This window comes from Plecotus auritus (genome assembly GCF_963455305.1).
Source record: "Plecotus auritus genome assembly, chromosome: 3".
Lineage (NCBI taxonomy): Eukaryota > Metazoa > Chordata > Mammalia > Chiroptera > Vespertilionidae > Plecotus > Plecotus auritus.
In genome coordinates, this window is record NC_137772.1 from 181,168,257 (window position 1) to 181,186,974 (window position 18,718).

At 40.2% G+C, this 18,718-nt stretch overlaps 1 protein-coding gene across 7 annotated transcripts in view; it reads left to right on the forward strand.

Moving 5' to 3' along the window:
- NELL2 (neural EGFL like 2) overlaps positions 1-18,202 on the forward strand; it is a 331,262-nt gene extending 313,060 nt beyond the window's left edge. For all 7 annotated transcript variants that reach the window (XM_080662290.1, XM_080662294.1, XM_080662296.1 and 4 more), the window contains 4 exons: positions 1,943-2,136; positions 3,749-3,925; positions 5,476-5,700; positions 17,481-18,202. In XM_080662290.1, coding sequence (XP_080518416.1) covers positions 1,943-2,136; positions 3,749-3,925; positions 5,476-5,700; positions 17,481-17,531 — 647 coding nt within the window. In that variant the 3' untranslated portion in view covers positions 17,532-18,202. The remainder of the gene's footprint in view (positions 1-1,942; positions 2,137-3,748; positions 3,926-5,475; positions 5,701-17,480) is intronic.
- The last annotated feature ends 516 nt before the right edge of the window (positions 18,203-18,718 follow it).

Genomic DNA, 18,718 nt, shown 5'->3' on the forward strand with positions numbered 1-18,718 from the left:
TAGTGTGTATTTAAAGCGCTGTGTAGTAAGAGGTTTTTGTAGAATTTGTGGTCAAAGAGACCAAATAACTATGGTTAATGTTTATCCTGCTTACTATAATTCCTAATTATAAGAGTATTTCATGGGAGATGAAGATCAACTCATAAAATATACCTTATTATTCTGAATAGACCAAATATAGAACTACTTTAAAATTTTTATTTCCATTACCAAGAGAAAAATTTTATCTGCTCTGAAAAAATATATATTAATCAGTGTACTTTAAAAATATTTTAAAGTATCCTGGCTAATAGTTCTCCTTTTGATCATCTATAATAATAAAAGCATAATATGCTAATTAGACCAGACAGCCAAACGTCCTTCCAGATGTCCTTCCAGACAAAGCCATGGCAGCTGCGAGGGCCGAGGGCAGGCAGCTGTGGTGGGGTGATGGGGGCGGCACCTTCCCCTGATCAGCCTGGTCACCTCCCACAGAGGGAGGCCAGACTGCGGGGAGCAGGCCTAAGCCATCAGTAGGACATCCCCTGAGGGCTCCCAGACTGTGAGAGGGGGCAAGCTGGGCTGAGGGACCCCACCACCCCAGTGCACAAATTTTTGTGCACCGAGCCTCTAGTAGTCTATAATTATAAGCAGTATTATCCTTGGCAAATCAATCTAATAATAATAGTTCATTGTAGTTACAATAAAAAATATTTCAGCCATTGTCTTAATTTATAGGTTTTCTTGAGATGGCAGCTAATAAAAAAATTAAACAGAGAGGAATATATCATGTGGCTTATTTTCAGGGTTGCATATATAACAGAACTTAAGTATTTAACATTTTAAATATAGCTAAACTATAATGTTGACTAGTCCATGTCCCCAATATTATTGAAATCAAACCACTTAAGAAAGGTATTTACTAAACACTGTTTTTACAATTTTGAAGGAAAATCAGTGTATATTCCTCCTACTTAAGAGCTATACATTCCGTCTTCTCTCTAACCTACTTTCCCTGTTATGATTTAATTCTTTCTTTCTGGACCTTTGCTCAGAGGAAACAGATTAAATGGGAAATAACTGCTTACTACCACTCATACTATATCCCTGAAATGTATTTTGGCTTGTGACCTTTAAATTATGGGGATAAATAAAATGAATCATGTCTCTCCTGTGGCCCTGTTCTGTAGGTCATGATGCTTGCTTTTCATCTGTATGAAAATGCTTTAGGCTGTGATTGCCATGGACTAGGTGAGGTCGGGTGAAGAAGGGGCAGTTGCCAATTGAGTCAGGCAGGAGATGAAATGATCATCTGAAATGGAAAAGTTAACAAGTGGTGGATTCTTTGTGAGAGACATGGTAATTGTTGATGGTACCTTGCCCTTCTGTGGGTGAGGAGAAAGTATAAGGACAATGTGGAAATTCCTAGACTGTAAGGGAAGAACACCTAAGCAGAATGCTGAAAAGAGCTTATATGTGGGAGACATGGCTGTGTGAATAGGGCTTGAAATTGAGTAAAATGCCTCAGGCTTTCCCTGACATTTTATCTCCCACTCAGAAAGGATTTTCTGTAGGTACCATTTAAACATTGAGAATGGTTTCCTCAATGAAAAATCATAGGCACTTTTAGAATCTCACTGCCACCTGTTTTTGTTTGATAAAGTGAGTCCTATTCTTAACTTTCAAAAAACGTAAGTGTTTCATAAAGCCCAATGATATTTACAGAGATATAAAAGTCAAAAATGTAAGCAAGGTTATTTGGTGTTCGAAATCAGGTGTGACAGTATTTTCCTGTGAAATCCCTAGCTGATTAGCATTGCTTTAGTCCGCATTGAATAGGAAGTGCATGCCAGTAAGATGAAAATGAATGTATGCTTCATGTCAGGACACAACTAGCCTGACTGCCGTGGTTGGAGCTGAGCATATTCTAAGCACAGGGCCTGCTGCCTTTTCTTGGCTGTAGATATCGATGAGTGTGGGACCGGCAGGCACAGCTGCACCAACGATACCATTTGCTTTAACTTGGATGGTGGATATGATTGCCGATGTCCTCATGGAAAGAACTGTACAGGGGACTGCATCCATGATGGAAAAATTAAGCACAACGGTCAGATTTGGGTGTTGGAAAATGATCGGTGCTCTGTGTGCTCATGTCAGGTTAGTATCAATAAAAATTTTTCATCATTTCTATTGAGGTGTAATGTGCATAGATTTCCAGTGAACAGCTTAATGAACTTAGAAAAATTCATATGTCCATATAGCCACCATTAGTATTAATAGAATGTTTTCATCTACCCAGTTGCCTCTGTCCTTTCTTAGTTAGTCCCATATACCTAGCCCCAAGCAAACACCTCATGTAAATGGAACCATCCTATATAATAAAAGGCTAATATGCAAATTGTCCCCTTGACTGGGAGTTCCACCAGGAGTTCAACCAGGGGGTGGGGCTGGCCAGCCAACCACCCATGGCCCCACCCCCGAAAGCCCCTTCATCCCAATTGGGGGTGGGGCTGGCCAGCCAACTGCCTGCAGCCCCTACCCCGACAGACCCCTCCACTCTGATTGGGGGTGGGGCCGACCAGCCAACCTCCTGCGCATGAATTCGTGCACCGGGCCTCTAGTATAGTATATACTCCTTTGTGTTTGGCTTCTTTCTCTCAGTTTTATGTTTTTGACATTCATTTGTATTCTTGACATATATCAGTAAACCATTCCTTTTTTATTGTTGAATAGTATTCCATTGTATGCAAACGCCACAATGTGTTTATCTGTTGATGAAATTTTGTTGCTAACTATGCTATTGTTTTCATAGTCACACCACATTTGAATGAATGCATAAATGAAGCCAGAATGGACATGCTATAACTTAGGAGTTAAAAATACCTATTTGGGATATATTTTAGTTTTAGTTAGATGTTCTGTTACATGTAACCAGTTAATAATGGAGACTCAAATTTCAGTTAAATGAATAATACTATGTACCAAGGGCTCAACTATTATAAAAGAAGTTGAAAATAGTTTGTACAAAAACATAAGGTCTAAAATATTCCATAAACTTAATAATATGTAAGACTTGTTGACTAGCTACTAAATACACATGACCTAGCAAAAAACAAAATTGAGTTAGCATTCAAATTACTATCCTCATAAACAAATACATGTATATTTATATATAGATTAGAGGCCCGATGCACGAAATTCATGCAAGAATAGCCTTCCTTCCTCCGGATGCTGGCACCGGCTTCCCTCTGGCACCCGGGACCCGGTATGGCTTCTCTCCAGCCCCGGCTTCGTCTGGAAGGACATCCAGTCTAATTAGCATATTACCCTTTTTTTTATATACACACACACACTCACACACACACACACACATATACACACATTTATATAGATATAAGGATCATGTCATGTAGTGGTTATTATTGTATACAGGACATTTTTGGAAAGTTTCTTTTTCTTCAAATAGTATGTAGAAAGGAAATGGAAAGTTTTCTAGCATGAGTAGTTTCTGTATGTTAGCTACAAAATGGAACTTTACAGAAAATCAATTCTATTGGATACAGAGTGAAAATTATCTCAACTTTCAAATCAACATCTAAGGTTTATATATGTATATATAATATATAAATGTAATATATGTGTGTGTATATATATATATGTATATATATATATACATATATATATATACACACACAGACACGCACATACATATGTTAGTATATTGAGAGATGGAGGCTTTTGATAAATGCTTTTCTTCCTTCTCATACAGAATGGATTTGTGATGTGTCGACGGATGGTCTGTGACTGTGAGAATCCCACGGTTGATCTTTTTTGCTGCCCTGAATGTGACCCAAGGCTTAGCAGTCAATGCCTCCATCAAAATGGGGAAACCTTGTACAACAGTGGAGACACCTGGGTCCAGAATTGCCAACAGTGCCGCTGCTTGGTGAGTTTAACTACAAGAAGTCCAGGAAGAGTTTAGGCCCAGATTCTAAATAGGAAAGCAACCTTGCCCTCCCCCATCCACCAGTATGTAGCACCTGGCCATAGTGTCAGCAGTTACTTGCCCCCCTACCCCTGCCCCATACGAAGAAACATATAAACAAGTGAGCCTGGTTAGGATGACAAGATGATGTCTATGCAGTCAGGACCTGAGAAGGGTACTCTGGGGTAGACATGATGCACCATGTCGTGTATCTTTCCGGAGAATATCCGGAGCTCAAAAGAACAAAAGACTCTCCCAGCTTCCTGGGTCTCATTCAGGATCCAGCATCTAGAACAGATCCTAATGGCATATACTATGCACTCACTAAATACTTGTTATGAATACAACAGTGGCATTCATGAGAAAAATCATTTGTTTCCAAGTGGAACTTTTGTTAATCCATTTCTATCAGTCATACTGAGACTTAAAAAACAAACAAACAAAAAAACTCTTTTTCCTTCTAAAGGTTGTTACTGTCAATGCTGTTTTGGTTGGCACCCAGTTTTAGACATAATATGGGTATATTATAAATTCTTATTTGAATGTTAGAATTGAATGTCTGTATATATTTATGAAACTTTTACTGGAAATGGTAGGTCAAAAAGAAAATCTAGACTTGATAAAGAAAATACCAGTCTTTTTTTTCATTTGACCAAATTTCTTCTTTCTTTCTAGTGGTGCAAATGAAAAAGGAAACTTTGGTCTATGTGTCTTTATGAAGAAAGTTTCACAGATGCTACATTTAAAGTTATGGCTAGTTTTCTTTCTATTTGTGTGAGGATATTTTTAAGGTAGTGCTTTCTTTTTATACTTTCAACCCAAAAAAAAAAAATCAATTGAGAGAACAAGGTCAGCTTCTGTGCCTGAAGGCTGCTTTCATCTCCAAAACCAGGAGATTCAGAATTATGGAGAAAATAGGAAACAGGTAGGAACCACATTTTAGAAAGAACCAATTCATACAACTTTCCCAGGTGGAATAAAAACGACTAAAATCAGTTCCTAGTTTGCCCCCCACTCCCCCACCCCATACGGAGAAACATATAAACGAACAAGAAAAACTGTCATATTTCTTACATATTTCAGTTTCTTTTCTCATAAATGGGCAAAATTTTCTTTTATGCAGAAGGGAATAAATGTGAAGTGAGGGGGGAAATATCAAAAGAATTTAAAAAAAAGGATGGCATAGGCAAAAAGTTTAATAAAAACCTCTTCCATAATAAATAGTTCTCCTTTTCCATGGGAAAGAGAGGGGCATGCATATTTGATTGTTTTAAGAGAATGGTTTTGGTTTTGTTTTATTGTTGTTCTTGTTCAATGGATGGAGGCCAGTTTAAAATTCAGCTGCAGGGGAGGCCTCGTCACGCTGAGTGCACGATGCCCAGCCTGGGAGGTCTGAGCACACATGTCCTTCAGGTCAATTGCGTGTTCAGTAAACACCATGCTCCCTCCCTCCTGCCTCCTCCCTGCCCGCCGCCCTGCCCGCCGCCCCTGCACCTCTGCTTTCCTTACAGCAAGGGGAAGTGGACTGCTGGCCGCTGCCTTGCCCAGAGGCGGAATGTGAGTTCAGCGTGCTCCCAGAGGGTGAGTGCTGCCCGCGCTGTGTCACCGACCCTTGCCAGGCCGACACCATTCGCAATGACATCACCAAAACCTGCCTGGACGAGATGAATGTGGTGCGCTTCACTGGCTCCTCGTGGATCAAACATGGCACGGAGTGCACTCTCTGCCAGTGCAAGGTAAGGCCTTTCCATCCAGGCAGGGAGCTCTTGGCCAGCTGCTCCCCGAGCTCAGAGATCGGAATGGCGTTGCCTGGCCAAGGGGACATATTTCATTTCCTATTTATTGTTCCAGGAGAGGTGGGAAGTGGTGATCAGCTTTGTCAGTTCCAAGGCTGAAGGTCATGTGCATCCTTCAAGAATATATGGATATGGAGCAGGAGGCACAGAAAGAACAACCAGAACAGAAACAACCTACTTAAATTGCCCTAAAGTATCTAACTGTACACACACTTAAAAACAAAAACAAACAAACAAAAACCCTAAAACACCAAACTTCATGTTACTTCTTTCATAATAGAACACCACATTATTTTACTGATTTTTATCTGGTCCTTTTATGAGGTTTGTAAGATGTATCAACAAAGTAGATATATTGCACTTTCCAAAGTGGAAATCAATAAGGTAAAATGGGCATATTTCTTGGTTTGTGTGATTAGTTACATTGAGCTGTTATTTTAAGATCTGTTATTTACCATATTTTATTCCTACAGTTGGACAAAAATCCTTACAAAGATTTTTCTTCTTATCATAAGGAAAGAGAGCATTGTGTTTCTTCTGCAAGACAAACATGCGGAGAACGCAGATAGCCTGTGGAGTGCATAGATAGGGACAAACTTGGAAGCATTCTTCTTTGATGACTGTACAGACATTTGATTTAGAAGTCATTGATCTTCATAGTCATAATTTTGGAATGAACACTAAGACTAAGTAAAAAAATCTGGAAGGCTTAATAGTAATAAGAAAGCAAAGATGTCTGATTTTTCCTGGCTTAGCACAGCCAGATATCTATAACCACTCTGGTTGTTTAAGTGACCATTTTCATTTAAAAATAATTTTTCATAGAGCAATTTAATTCAGATTCAGTTAGTACAAATTCTCACTAGAGTGGCCTGATGTCACAGGACAAAGAAATGTAAAATGTGTTAAGTCTGGAGAAATGATTGTCTATTTTAAAACCAAATTTCTAGCTCTTTCAATCACACAATTTGTCAATCAAGCAAAGTTTTTTGAGTGAACATTTAATGCTGTTTTCTGAAAGTACATTGTCAAATTTGAAAGTTACTACTGCTAAAAAGTTACTAATAATTATATATGCGATGTAGTTTTTATATATATATATTTAATATGAGTACATGTAACAGTTCATATCTAGAAACTTAAGCATTAACGACCAATAGGGAAATACATTCTGACATTTAATTACCAAATAGATTGAGTCCCCTTATACTCTTAATCTGTTAGATTATTGTTCTGAGCAATGACAACAAAAATGTATACCAGATAGAGAAAGAAAAACACACAAATATGGCTCAGACAGATGCTTCCAATAAGAAAAATGCATTCAGGATTAGGCAGAAAAAAACGTGTTTCTGGGGCAAAGAGCATGAATGAGCTTGCCATTCACTGCCTTATAAACAACTACTAGGATTTTTTGGGCTCATGGTAAGAATGTATTCCAGAAAGTGTATTTTGGCATTAAACTCACTTTTGTCAGGTAAGTGCTGATTCTCAGAAGTTACCAATTCATGCTGTTTTCCTTTCCCCTTCTTATTAAATATGAGTTGTAAGAATATATATGCTCAACTTTACCAAATTTATCCCAAATACTTATTTTTATTATGTTTAGTTTGTGTTCTTTTAAAAATAAAATTTATGTAAAACAGCCTCCAGATATTGTGCTGGAGGTGAGCATTCTTCATAATTTGGTATTTTCAGAGCACCGTTTTTACTTACCTACCCTTCTCTGGGTTATTCATTTAAGTCAATAAATATAAATTGCATGGGGTATTGTGCTAATAGCAGGGCTAGAATGATAATCAAATACAGACATGATCATTCCTGGAAATTATTGCCTAACTTCTTATTGTCTAGAGCTGTCTGTCTAATACAGTAGTTAGTAGTTACATGTGGCTATGTAACTTAATTAAAATTAAACAAATTAAAATTCAATTTCTCACTCATCTAGCCACATTTCAACTGCTTAATAGCCTCATGTGGCTAGTGGCTATCATATTAGACAGCACATATCGAGAACATGTCTGTCATCACGCAGCCTTCCATTGGATAGGACAGGTGTAGAGGTGAATGCAGTGTCTGGAATCAGAGTAAACACTCAATAAGTATTGACTGTTATTGTGGATAGTGGAATAAATAGACGTTAATTAAGTCATGAAACAGATAAAGACGTTACAAACTATGATGGATGCTCTGAAGAAAGGGGGCACTGGGCTAAGAGGCTGTACAACATGTGAACCAGTTACTTTCTGAGGAAGTGGCATTGGAGAGGAGATCTGAGGAGTTAGGAGTTAGCTGGATAGAATAGGGAATGATTTTTCCCTTCCTTTTTAAAGAATTTCTTCAAATTTAATTTACTTAGGTTAAAAAATATTTTCTCCACTCAGAGGTTTAATTCCTGAGTCAAAAATGAATCGCTAAGGTTGCCTTTCTTAAATCTAATAAATGCCTATCCTATGATGGGCCAGAGTGCTTTCAGGCAATTATGCTTTGAGTTTCAAACAAAGGAGAGTTGTATAATTGAGAAATGAGGAGAGAGGAGGGATTAGAGGGTCATTTCCTCTAATAAATAAACACTGAGCAGGACACTTTGTAAATGATAAACCAGGGGGGCACTTTTAACTTCTAGGGAGAATCTGAAATAATTGAGATATTAGAAAAAATAAAGGTTTATAAGAATGAAGCTCCTAAATGTTGTCTTCATCTATCAGAAACAGCAAACTTAAAGTTTTGAAGGTGGACCTCTGTAATAACATTGGAATAGATAACTAGATCTGTCTATGCAAACAAATATCCCATAAATGGACAACATTATAATGAAGACTTGAAGGGATGATCAAGAGAGTTTGGAAAATCAATAGAGAAAGAAAGGAGTATTCTATACATATTTGAATGACTGGATAACAATTTGAGGAAAGTAATTTTATATGCTATTATGTTGTATATCAAAACAAATTCTGTGTGGAAAATTATTAAATGTTAAATGGAAGTCTAAACAAATAAAATATAATTAAATATTTATCAAAATTGTAGAAGGGAGATTCCATTTCTAACTTAGAAGTGATAAAATATACCTCAAAGAAAAGTTAGGGCTTCTGTAGATAAACAAAATTAGCAAAATAGAAAGTTAAAACTGGAGACTGGAAAAATATTTTCAGCAGATATGATTTCTTTATTAGGTTAAAAACATAAAAATTAATAACACTTATTTTCCCATAAATAAATCAGCAATGGATGAATAAACAATTCATTAAAAAATAGAGATAATTAAAAATGAGGAACTCTTTTGACCTTTAAATAGTTGAAACAAATGTAAACTAAAATAATGAATCATTATTTTCCCATAAAAAAATGTCACAGTGATTTCCAGTGCTGACAGAGATGTACTGGAATTAGACTGCAATTGTAATTCCTAGTCACTGTTAGGGACATTGAAAAATACATGTCAACAACCCACACATACACCTCCTTGCCAGCTCCCTGTTCCCACACAAATATCTTTTGCCTATTAATCCCAGTTTTGTGAATCAAAACTAAAGAAATAATCTAAAATATGCAACAAGCTATATGCATGAGAATATTCACCTCATAACATTATTTGTTATGTAAAATCAAGGAAGAAACCAAAATGTCCAATCAAAAAATGGTTAGCCCTAGCCATTTTGGTTCAGTGGTTAGAGCATTGGCCTGTGGATTGAAAAGTGGCAGGATCAATGCCTGTCAAGGGCACATAAATCCATTGCAGGCTCGGTCTTGTCCCAGGTCAGGGAGTGGAAGAGAGGCAAACAATTGATGTGTCTCTCTCATATCAATGTTTCTTTCTCTTACACTTATCTAAAAATGTTTTTTATTTTTGAAGATATTTTTACTAAATTTAGGCCTCAGAATTGACAGTTTGTTCCCATCACATTAAAGGTGATTCTCTGTTGCTTTCTGGTCTCTATGTTTTCTGATGAGGCTTTAGCTATCATTTGTATTTTTTCCTGTATACAATACTTCCTTTTTATTTATTTACTAGAGGCCCAATGCACAAAATTTGTGCAAGGGGCTCAGCCCTCGCAGTCCTGGCTTCATCCAGAAGGTCGTCCAGAAGGTTGTTCGGCTGTCCGGTCTAATTAGCATATTACATTTTTATTATTATAGATTATTTTACTGGAATCCCAGTGCATGAAATTCATGCACAGGTAGGGTCCCTAGGCCTGACTGGCAATCAGGGCCGATCTGTGGGGCAACCAGCGGGGTAATCAGGCCACCCCCCGATTGGCACACGCCTTGGCCGGCCTGGCGCTGCCCACTTGCCAGCCCCACCCCATGCCACCACTGGTAGCCTCCCTCTGTGGGGCGACCAATGAGGCACTGGGGGGGGGGGCACTGGCGCCCCCCTTGGCTGGTCTGGGGCCTGCAAGCTGGGGGCAGTTTCTGCATTGAGCATCTACTCCCTGGTGGTCAGTGCGCATCATAGTGACTGGTTGTTCCTCTGGTCATTCCACTGTTTGGTCAATTTGCATATTAGGCTTTTATTATATAGGATTTTATTATTAAACTAGAGGCTCAATGCATGAAATTTGTGCATGAAATTTATGCAAGAGTAGGTCTTCCTTCCCCGGCTGCTTGTACCAGCTTCCCTCTGGCACTTGGGACCCGGGCTTCCCTCTGGCTGCTGGCAGGCACCTGGGACCCAGGCTTCCCTTGAAGCCCCAACTTCGTCTGGAAAGTCATCCAGAAGGACGTCTGGTCTAATTAGCATATTATACTTTTGTTATTATAGATTTATTGGGGTGACATTGGTCAACATGATCATATAGGTTTCAGGTGTGGGTTTCTAAGTTACAAGATCTGTATATTGCACCTTGTGCCCACCACCCAAAGTCAGATCTTCTCCTGTCACCTTATTTTAGGACCCCCTACTCTCCTCATCCCCTTCCCTCTGGCAACACCACACTGCTGTTTGTGTTCACAAGTTTCAGTTTTATATCCCACATATGAGTGAAATCATATGGTTCTTAGCTTTTTCTGATGGAATTATTTCACTTAGCATACCGTTCTCAAGGTCCATCCATGTTGTTGCAGATGGTGCCATTTCATCCTTTCTTATGGCTGGGTAGTATTCCACTGTGTATATGAGCCACATCTTCTTTATTCAGGCCTCTATCGCAGGACAATTTGGTTGTGTCCATGTTTTGGCCATCGTGATAGTGCTGCAATAAACATATATCTTTGCAAATATATGATTTTGAGTTTTTCAGGTATATGCCCAGAAGAGGTCATATGGTAGCTCTATTTTTTTTTGAGGAATCGCCAGACTGCTTTCCATAGTGTGTACACCAGTCTGTATTCCCTCCAGCAGTGCATGAGGGCTCCCTTTTTTTTTCACAACCTCTCCCACACTTGTTATTGCTTGTCTTGTTATATGAGATGTTATTCATTGTAGTTTGATTTGTATTTCCCTAATTGCTAGTGAGGTTGAACATTTTTTCATATATCTATGGGCTGTTTGAATGTCTTCTTGGGAGAGGTGTATTTTCAGGTCCTCCGCCCACTTTTTGATTGAGTTGTTTGTTTGGTGTTGAATTTTATGAGTTCTTTATATATTTTGGAAATTACATATTTTGTCTGCCACATAGTCTCCCTTTTATTCTTCTGGGACTCTAACTACATATATGTTATCTGGTTTAAGACTATCCTGAAGGTCACTGAGGGTCTATATTTATTTAGATATTTTTATCTTTGTTTTAGGGATTAGATATTTTCTATTGTTTTGTCTTCAAATGTTATGACTGTTCCTTTTGTCATCTATAACCTGTTAAATGCATCCAGTATTTCAGATTTTTCACTTATTTCAGATATTGCACTGTAAAGTTTCAAAATGTCCATTTAATTCTATTTAAAGCTTCATTTCTCAGTTAAGATTTACCATGTGTGTGTTTTTCATTATGACCATCTTTATAAGAGATGTTTATAATAGACTAGAGGCCCAGTGCACGAAATTTGTGCACGGGGTGGGGGGTTATCCCTCAGCCCAGCCTGCACCCTCTCCAATCTGGGACCCCTTGAGGGATGTCTGACTGCCAGTTTAGGCCTGATCCCAGTGACATCCCTATCACAATCCAGGACTACTGGCTCCCAACTGCTCGCCTGCCTGCCTTCCTGATTGCCCCTAACTGCTTCTGCCTGCCAGCCTGATCACCCCCTAACCACTCCCCTGCCAGCCTGATTGATGCCTAACTGCTCCCCTGCCAGCTTGTTTGCCCCTAACTGCCCTCCCCTGCAGGCCTGGTCACTCCTAACTGCCCTCCCCTGCAGACCTGGTCACCCCTAACTGCCTTCCCCTGCAGGCTTGGTACCCCCCAATTGCTCTCCCCTGCAGGCCTGAGTCCCCCCCAACTGCCCTTTCCTGCAGACCCAGTCACCCCAACTTCCCTCCTCTGCCAGCTGGGTCCCCTGCAGGCTTGATCGCTCTCAACTGCCCTCCCTTGCAGGACTGGTCTCTCCCAACTGCCTTCCCCTGCAGGCTTGATCACCCCCAACTGCCCTCCCTTGCAGGCCTGGTCCCTCCCAACTGTCCTCCCTTGCTGGCCATCTTGTGGTGGCCATCTTGTGTCCACATGGGGGCAGGATCTTTGACCACATGGGGGCAGCCATCTTGTGTGTTAGAGTGATAGTCAATCTGCATATTACTCTTTTATTAGATAGAATAGAGGCCTGGTGCATGGGTGGGGGCCAGCTGGTTTGCCCTGAAGGGTGTCCCAGATCAGGGTGGGGGTTCCCTTGGGGCGTGGGGCAGCCTGGGAGAGGGGCCTATGGTGGTTTGCAGGCCGGCCATGCCCCCTGGTACCCCAAGCAGAGACCCTGTTATCTGGGGTTTATTTATCTTCTACAATTGAAACTTTGTAGCCTGGAGCGGAGCCAAGCCTTCTGCTTGCTCTCTGGCGGCAGCCATTTCTATTGGGATTTATGTATCTTCTATAATTGAAACTTTGTAGCCTTAAGCAAGGCCTGGGCCGGCCAGGGTGTGCGGAAAGCCTGGCTTCCCCCATCGCCACGGGCAACCTTCACCTCCTGCTCTTTCCAGCTCCGTGGCTGCCGCCATTTCTGTTTGGGTTTATGTATCTTCTATCATTGAAACTTTGTAGCCTTGAGTGGAGGCCTAGGCCAGCAAGGGCAGGCGGAAAGCTTGGCTTCCTCCATTGCCTGGGAAACCCAAGCCTCCCTCCTGCTCTCTGTGGCCATAGCCATCTTGGTTGGGTTTATTTGCATATTTGCTCCTAATTGGCTTGTGGGCATGGCTTGTGGGTATAGCAGAGTGATGGTTAATTTGCATATTACCCTTTTATTAGATAAGATACTTTCCAGTCTTTGTCTGCTAATTAGACCATTTGGATTATCTTTAAGTAATTTCTATTTACAACTTTTTCTCTTAATTAGGAGTCACCTTTTCCCATTTTTCTTTACATGTCTAATAATTGCTGAGGTTTATTGGAAATCATGGATAATTTAGGATATAGAACTTATGTTCTATTAGTTCCCGCCAAAGACTGTTTTTGTTCTAGCAAGTTGCAAACTACTGGCCATTCACCTTGCACTTAGGAGGCTTGGATTTATGCTGGATAAGTGGATCTAGTCCAGATTTACCCTTGTTCTAGGTTGAATCTCTGAATCTTGAAACATTGTTTTGCTCCTATCATGGCCCTTTTGGGCTTTTAATGGAAAGCCTGGCTTGTTTATCAATCAGCACCTGAAATTTCTTCTCAGATCTTTCAACCTTCAAACTATGACTATTTATTTAGTCTTCTCAGTAATTCAAAACCAGCCAAAGGTTTGAGGAAAGTTCATATTCTGATGCCTTTTTTCTAGATATTTTCTCTTGAATTTTCAGATAGTCCAATTTTCAGATAGCCCTAAAAATTGTTCTCTGGCCTCTGGGGCCTATCAGATGGTCGCTTTTTGAGTGAATCACAGTTATCCTAAGACACAGTCTAGGACAGTGGTTGGCAAACTGCGGCTCATGAGCTGCGGTTTGCCACTCTGTTGACTAATGAGTTTGCCGACCATCAATACCCTAAGGGGAAATGCCAAGTAAAAATGAATCTCCCACAGTACATTTCCCTCAAAGATTGAAGCCCTCTGTATCTGCCTGATGTTTGTCATGCTCCATTGCTTCAAATAGCTATTTTTATATTTTTCTAGACTTTATAGTTACCTATCAGAGGGTTAGTCTTTTATAAGCAACTATGCTATTACTGAAACCAGAACCTCAATGGGATATTTTATTAAAATAATCACTATCCTTCATGTATGAACTTGATGAGTGTCCAGAGATATGGTTTGTAGAATATCTTGTTATAGCAGAATATATTGATATGGAATAAGAAAAATATTCCTGGAAAATTTGGAAAATATAAAGTCCCTTTCTAAAAACATGTTCATGACAACCATAGCAATGGTTTCTTTAGTATAGGGTTCTAGTGCTAGTGTTACATACTCAATGGCAAAAGGCTCTAGTAAATCCCTAACTCAATGCTCAAAAGCCATACACTTTGAGAAACTGATACTCTCAGGCACTAGGACATCCCTCCTTTTATTGGGTCACTGGATTGGAAAAGAGCATGTAACCAGGTTATGGTCAAAAAGTCTCTTCCTCTGATCATGATGACAAGGCTTCATAATGCCACTAGAGACTCAAGAGATGGCTGAGACTCTCCCTTGCTGTGAGAATAAGAGCTCTGCTTAATGAAGCAGCCCTGTAGGTTGCTTGGTGTAAAAAAAAAAGGAGCTGTGCTTAATAACAATTTGTAATGGGAGAGGATGAGGTGAAATGGATAATCTTCTTGGATAAATACTGGATTTTTCCTCATTTGGTGCTTCAACAAAGCCTAAAATATCAAAATCTTTTCTTTTCTACTTTTTATCTTGCAGGAACAGACACTTTTGATTTTATCATATTAAGGTATAATACATTTTCAGTGCTCTAAAGTCAATTCTTGAGAGAAAATATCGACTAGAGGATGAGTTTTAGAGTTAGAGTAACCTGAATTTTTATTTTGGCTATCCCATTTATTAGCTGTGTGACGCTGGATATGATATTTAAGCTTTCTACACTTCAGTTTCTAAATCTAAAACATCTATTAATAGTGAACCTACTGGGAATGCTGCGAGGTTGGTAATGTGTTTGAAGTGCCTTGCAAAGTGTCTGACAGAGTATGTGCTCATGCAGTAGAGGGATATTATCACCTTACATTTGTAGTGACAGTCTTAATCATCATTACTTGTTAGCTAGTTGAGAAAAGTAAGGTGCAAGGAATTTAAAAAATAAGCTATAATTCCATTGTGTATATGTACCACAATTTTTTTTATCCACTTGTCTGTTTGTTGGCCATAAAAAAGAATAAAATCTTAAGCATTTGGGATCATGTGGGTGGACCTAGAGTGCATCATGCTAAATGAAATAAGTCAGAGAGAGAAAGATAGTTACCATATAATTTCACTTATATGTGGAATCTAAAAAACAATATAAACAAATGAATAGAATAGAAACAGACTCACAGATACAGAGAACAAACTGATGGTTGCCAGGTGGGAGGGGAGTGAGGGAGGCTGGGTGGTAAAAGTACAGATTGAGATGTGAGAGTGATCTGGCTGCAACATCTGTCACCCCATTGGCCGCCAGGGTTGATTTGGCTGATCTGGCTGGCTAGGCGGGTGTCCCCCTCCTCCCTCACCAGTCCATGTACATCCCTCCCTAAGCTGCATGCTCCATAGTCGAAGAGGATGACCTTCCCCCCAGAGGAGAGGACCGGTCTTCAGTCAAGGGTGCTCCCCTGCTAGAACCTCCAAACAAGCTCTCAAGGAGTACAAATTAGTGGATGCAAAATAGTCACGGTGCTGGAAAGTACAGCAAACGGATTATAGTCCTATTACTATTGTAATAACTACGTATGGTGTCAGATGGGTATGAGATCTATCAGGATGACTTAGGAAGTTATATAATATCTAATCACTGAGTTGTACACCTGAAACTAATATAATATTTGTATGTGTAAGGTTTAATCAGAGATGTAAGACTTAACCCGACCGAAACCAATAAGTTGACCAAGACAAGCAGGGTAAAAGCGAAAAATCGCGTTTATTGAAAGCTCTCGGGTGAGGTCCCGCGGCCCGAAAGCACAGGCCGGGGGAGTCACACTTATTCACCGGTGGGCTGCACCGGTGGGCTGCACCCCTGGGCTTAGAGAAAATGAATTCAAATTCTAAGCAAGGCTGCAAGCAGAACTTCCCTATTTATTAAAGAGCCAGCCCTATGTGCACTTAGTGGTTATCTCGCTGCTGGCCTTGAAAACAACACAGTTCTATCCAATTAAAAAATGCACCTGGCATGGCATTGAAATTATGGGCATATCTAGTCTCTGGCCAACAAGGTCAGACAGCTTAAGTTTATCTTCCTCATTATTCAAGCAGGCTAAAGCAGGCTAGAAAGCAAAGTTTGTAAAGTTCTTGCTTTCCCAGCCCCAGACCTTACAGTATGTCGACTGTAATTGAAAAAAATTTAAATAAAAAGAATAAGATATGATTTTTTTTCTTTTTTGTAATATACTACATTATTTCAGTATTTTGTTATAAAAACTAATTAAGCATGTTGGTCCTTCCTTGCCTTGCCCATTTTTCTAACTTCATTTTTGCATTGTTTTCTTCACCAGTTTAAAATTTTCACCCGGGGCTTTTTCAGTTTCTTAACTGCTCAGAACTCTTCACGTCAAAGCCTTTATTCATTGCATTCCCGGTGCTTTTGGCCTACCTTTCCACATAGCTGTCTGGAGGTCCTGGCTTAAATATCACGTGTACAGAGAAGTCTCGCCTCACCACCCAATTTAGTAGCTAATCTTGAATCACTGTCATGGTACCAGCTAGATTGTTTCTTTTCTAGCACTGTTCATAATTTTTTATTGTATACTTGCTTGGTACTTAGTAGTTTCTTCCCCCATCAGAAAACTAGAAGCCCTGCCCTGTGAAGGTAGTGAGCATGTCTGCATTATTCTTCAGTATATCTAGGGCTCTAGATACCAATACCTATTTTGTGAATCCTATATAATAAAAGGCTAATATGCAAATTGACCGAACAGCAGAATGACTGGTCGCTATGACACACACTGACCACCAGGGGGCAGACGCTCAATGCAGGAGCTGCCCCCTGGTGGTCAGTGCACTCCCACAGGGGGAACGCCGCTCAGCCAGAAGCCAGGCTCACAGCTGGCGAGAACAGTAGGCGTGCAGTAAGGAGCGAGTGGTCCTGGACTGCAAGAGCCCCAGACTGCAAGAGGGATGTCTGACTGCTGGCTTAGGCCCGATCCCAGCAGGCAGACATCCCCCAAGGGGTCCCGGACTGCAAGAGGGTGCAGACCAGGCTGAGCCTCTCCCCCCAACCCCCCAGTGCATGAATCTCATGCACCAGGCCTCTAGTAAATAAATAAAAGGATAAATGTGACCTAAGAGGATGTCATGGGGTAAATAAAGCTAGTCTATAATTTGCCACAAGTAACTGGACATAATTAGTTCTACTATAGTACAGACATGGAAAGTGATTGGGCCATTGAACTTCTAGTGGTACAGAAATAATAAATAAACCATACAATTATGTTTGTGTGTACCAATCAATAAGTGTGAGCATTTACTAATGGCTTAAAAATTCATACTGTGCTTTCTCTCCCCCACCCCCCCTTTTTTTTTAGAATGGCCACATCTGTTGCTCAGTGGATCCACAGTGCCTTCAGGAACTGTGAAGTTAACTGTCTCATGAGAGATTGCTGTTCAAAGAATGTTCTTTCATTAAAAAGACCAAAAAAATAAAATAAAAAAAAGTTAAACCTTAAAGTGAATGATTTGCGGGCAGCTAAGTGCAGCTTTGTTAATAGCTGAGTGAACTTTCAATTATGAAATTTGTGGAGCTTGAGAAAAATCACAAAAGAAAAATTCTTGGGGCAAAACTAGGCCAGAATTCTGCCTCTACCGTGTCTAACATCACCGTGTGGAAGAATGGGTGTGGAACACACACCGTGACTTCATGACCCCTGGATATACAGCCTGGACCCGGCAGAGTCTGAAAGCCTCTAGCTTCACTGGTGCAGAAAATGTTTCTCTAGATCAGAATCTTCACGAACCAGTTAGGGTCCTCACTGTCAAAACTAAAATGCCAGGCAGTGAATGAATTATATTTTCAGAAGCAAAGCAAGAAGCTATAACATGTTATGTACAGTATACACTATGAAAAGCAACCTGACACAAGTTATTGTAATGATAAAAAAAATAATGCACAGGCATGGTTACTTAATATTTTCTAACAGGAAAAGTCATCCCTATTTCCTTGTTTTAATGCACTTCATATTATTTGGTTGAATTTGTTCAGTATAAGCTCGTTCTTGTGCGAAAGTAAATAAATATTTCTCTTACCTTATCGCATGTCCAAGTGCCTTGTTTAATGTGTTCCTTTTTCCCACGGATTCGTTAACATACAAATTGCTCTCTAGTTCTGCTGATGAAACGCCCACCATGCGATTTGCAAACTGAAAGGTGATTTTTCACTAATGGATATGCCTATGTGGGGGTGGGATGAATGCCTTTATTCTACCTCTCTAATCACCTTTTCGACCCTGCTCTGCCTTCTGGGGGCTGATCTGTGTAGAGCAGGGGTGGGCAAACTTTTTGACTCGAGGGCCACAATGGGTTCTTAAACTGGACCGGAGGGCCGGAACAAAAGCATGGATGGAGTGTTTGTGTGAACTAATATAAATTCAAAGTAAAGGAGCGGAGGGGAGAGCAGGAGAACCGGATAGAACAGCCGGATCCGGCCCGCGGGCCGTAGTTTGCCCACGGCTGGTCTAGAGTCTAGACCATATGAATAGGTTCTTTTGTCCCCTGGATTCTGGTTTGGTTTGACCAGTGAAGACCACTGGCAGGATATCAGAAGGAG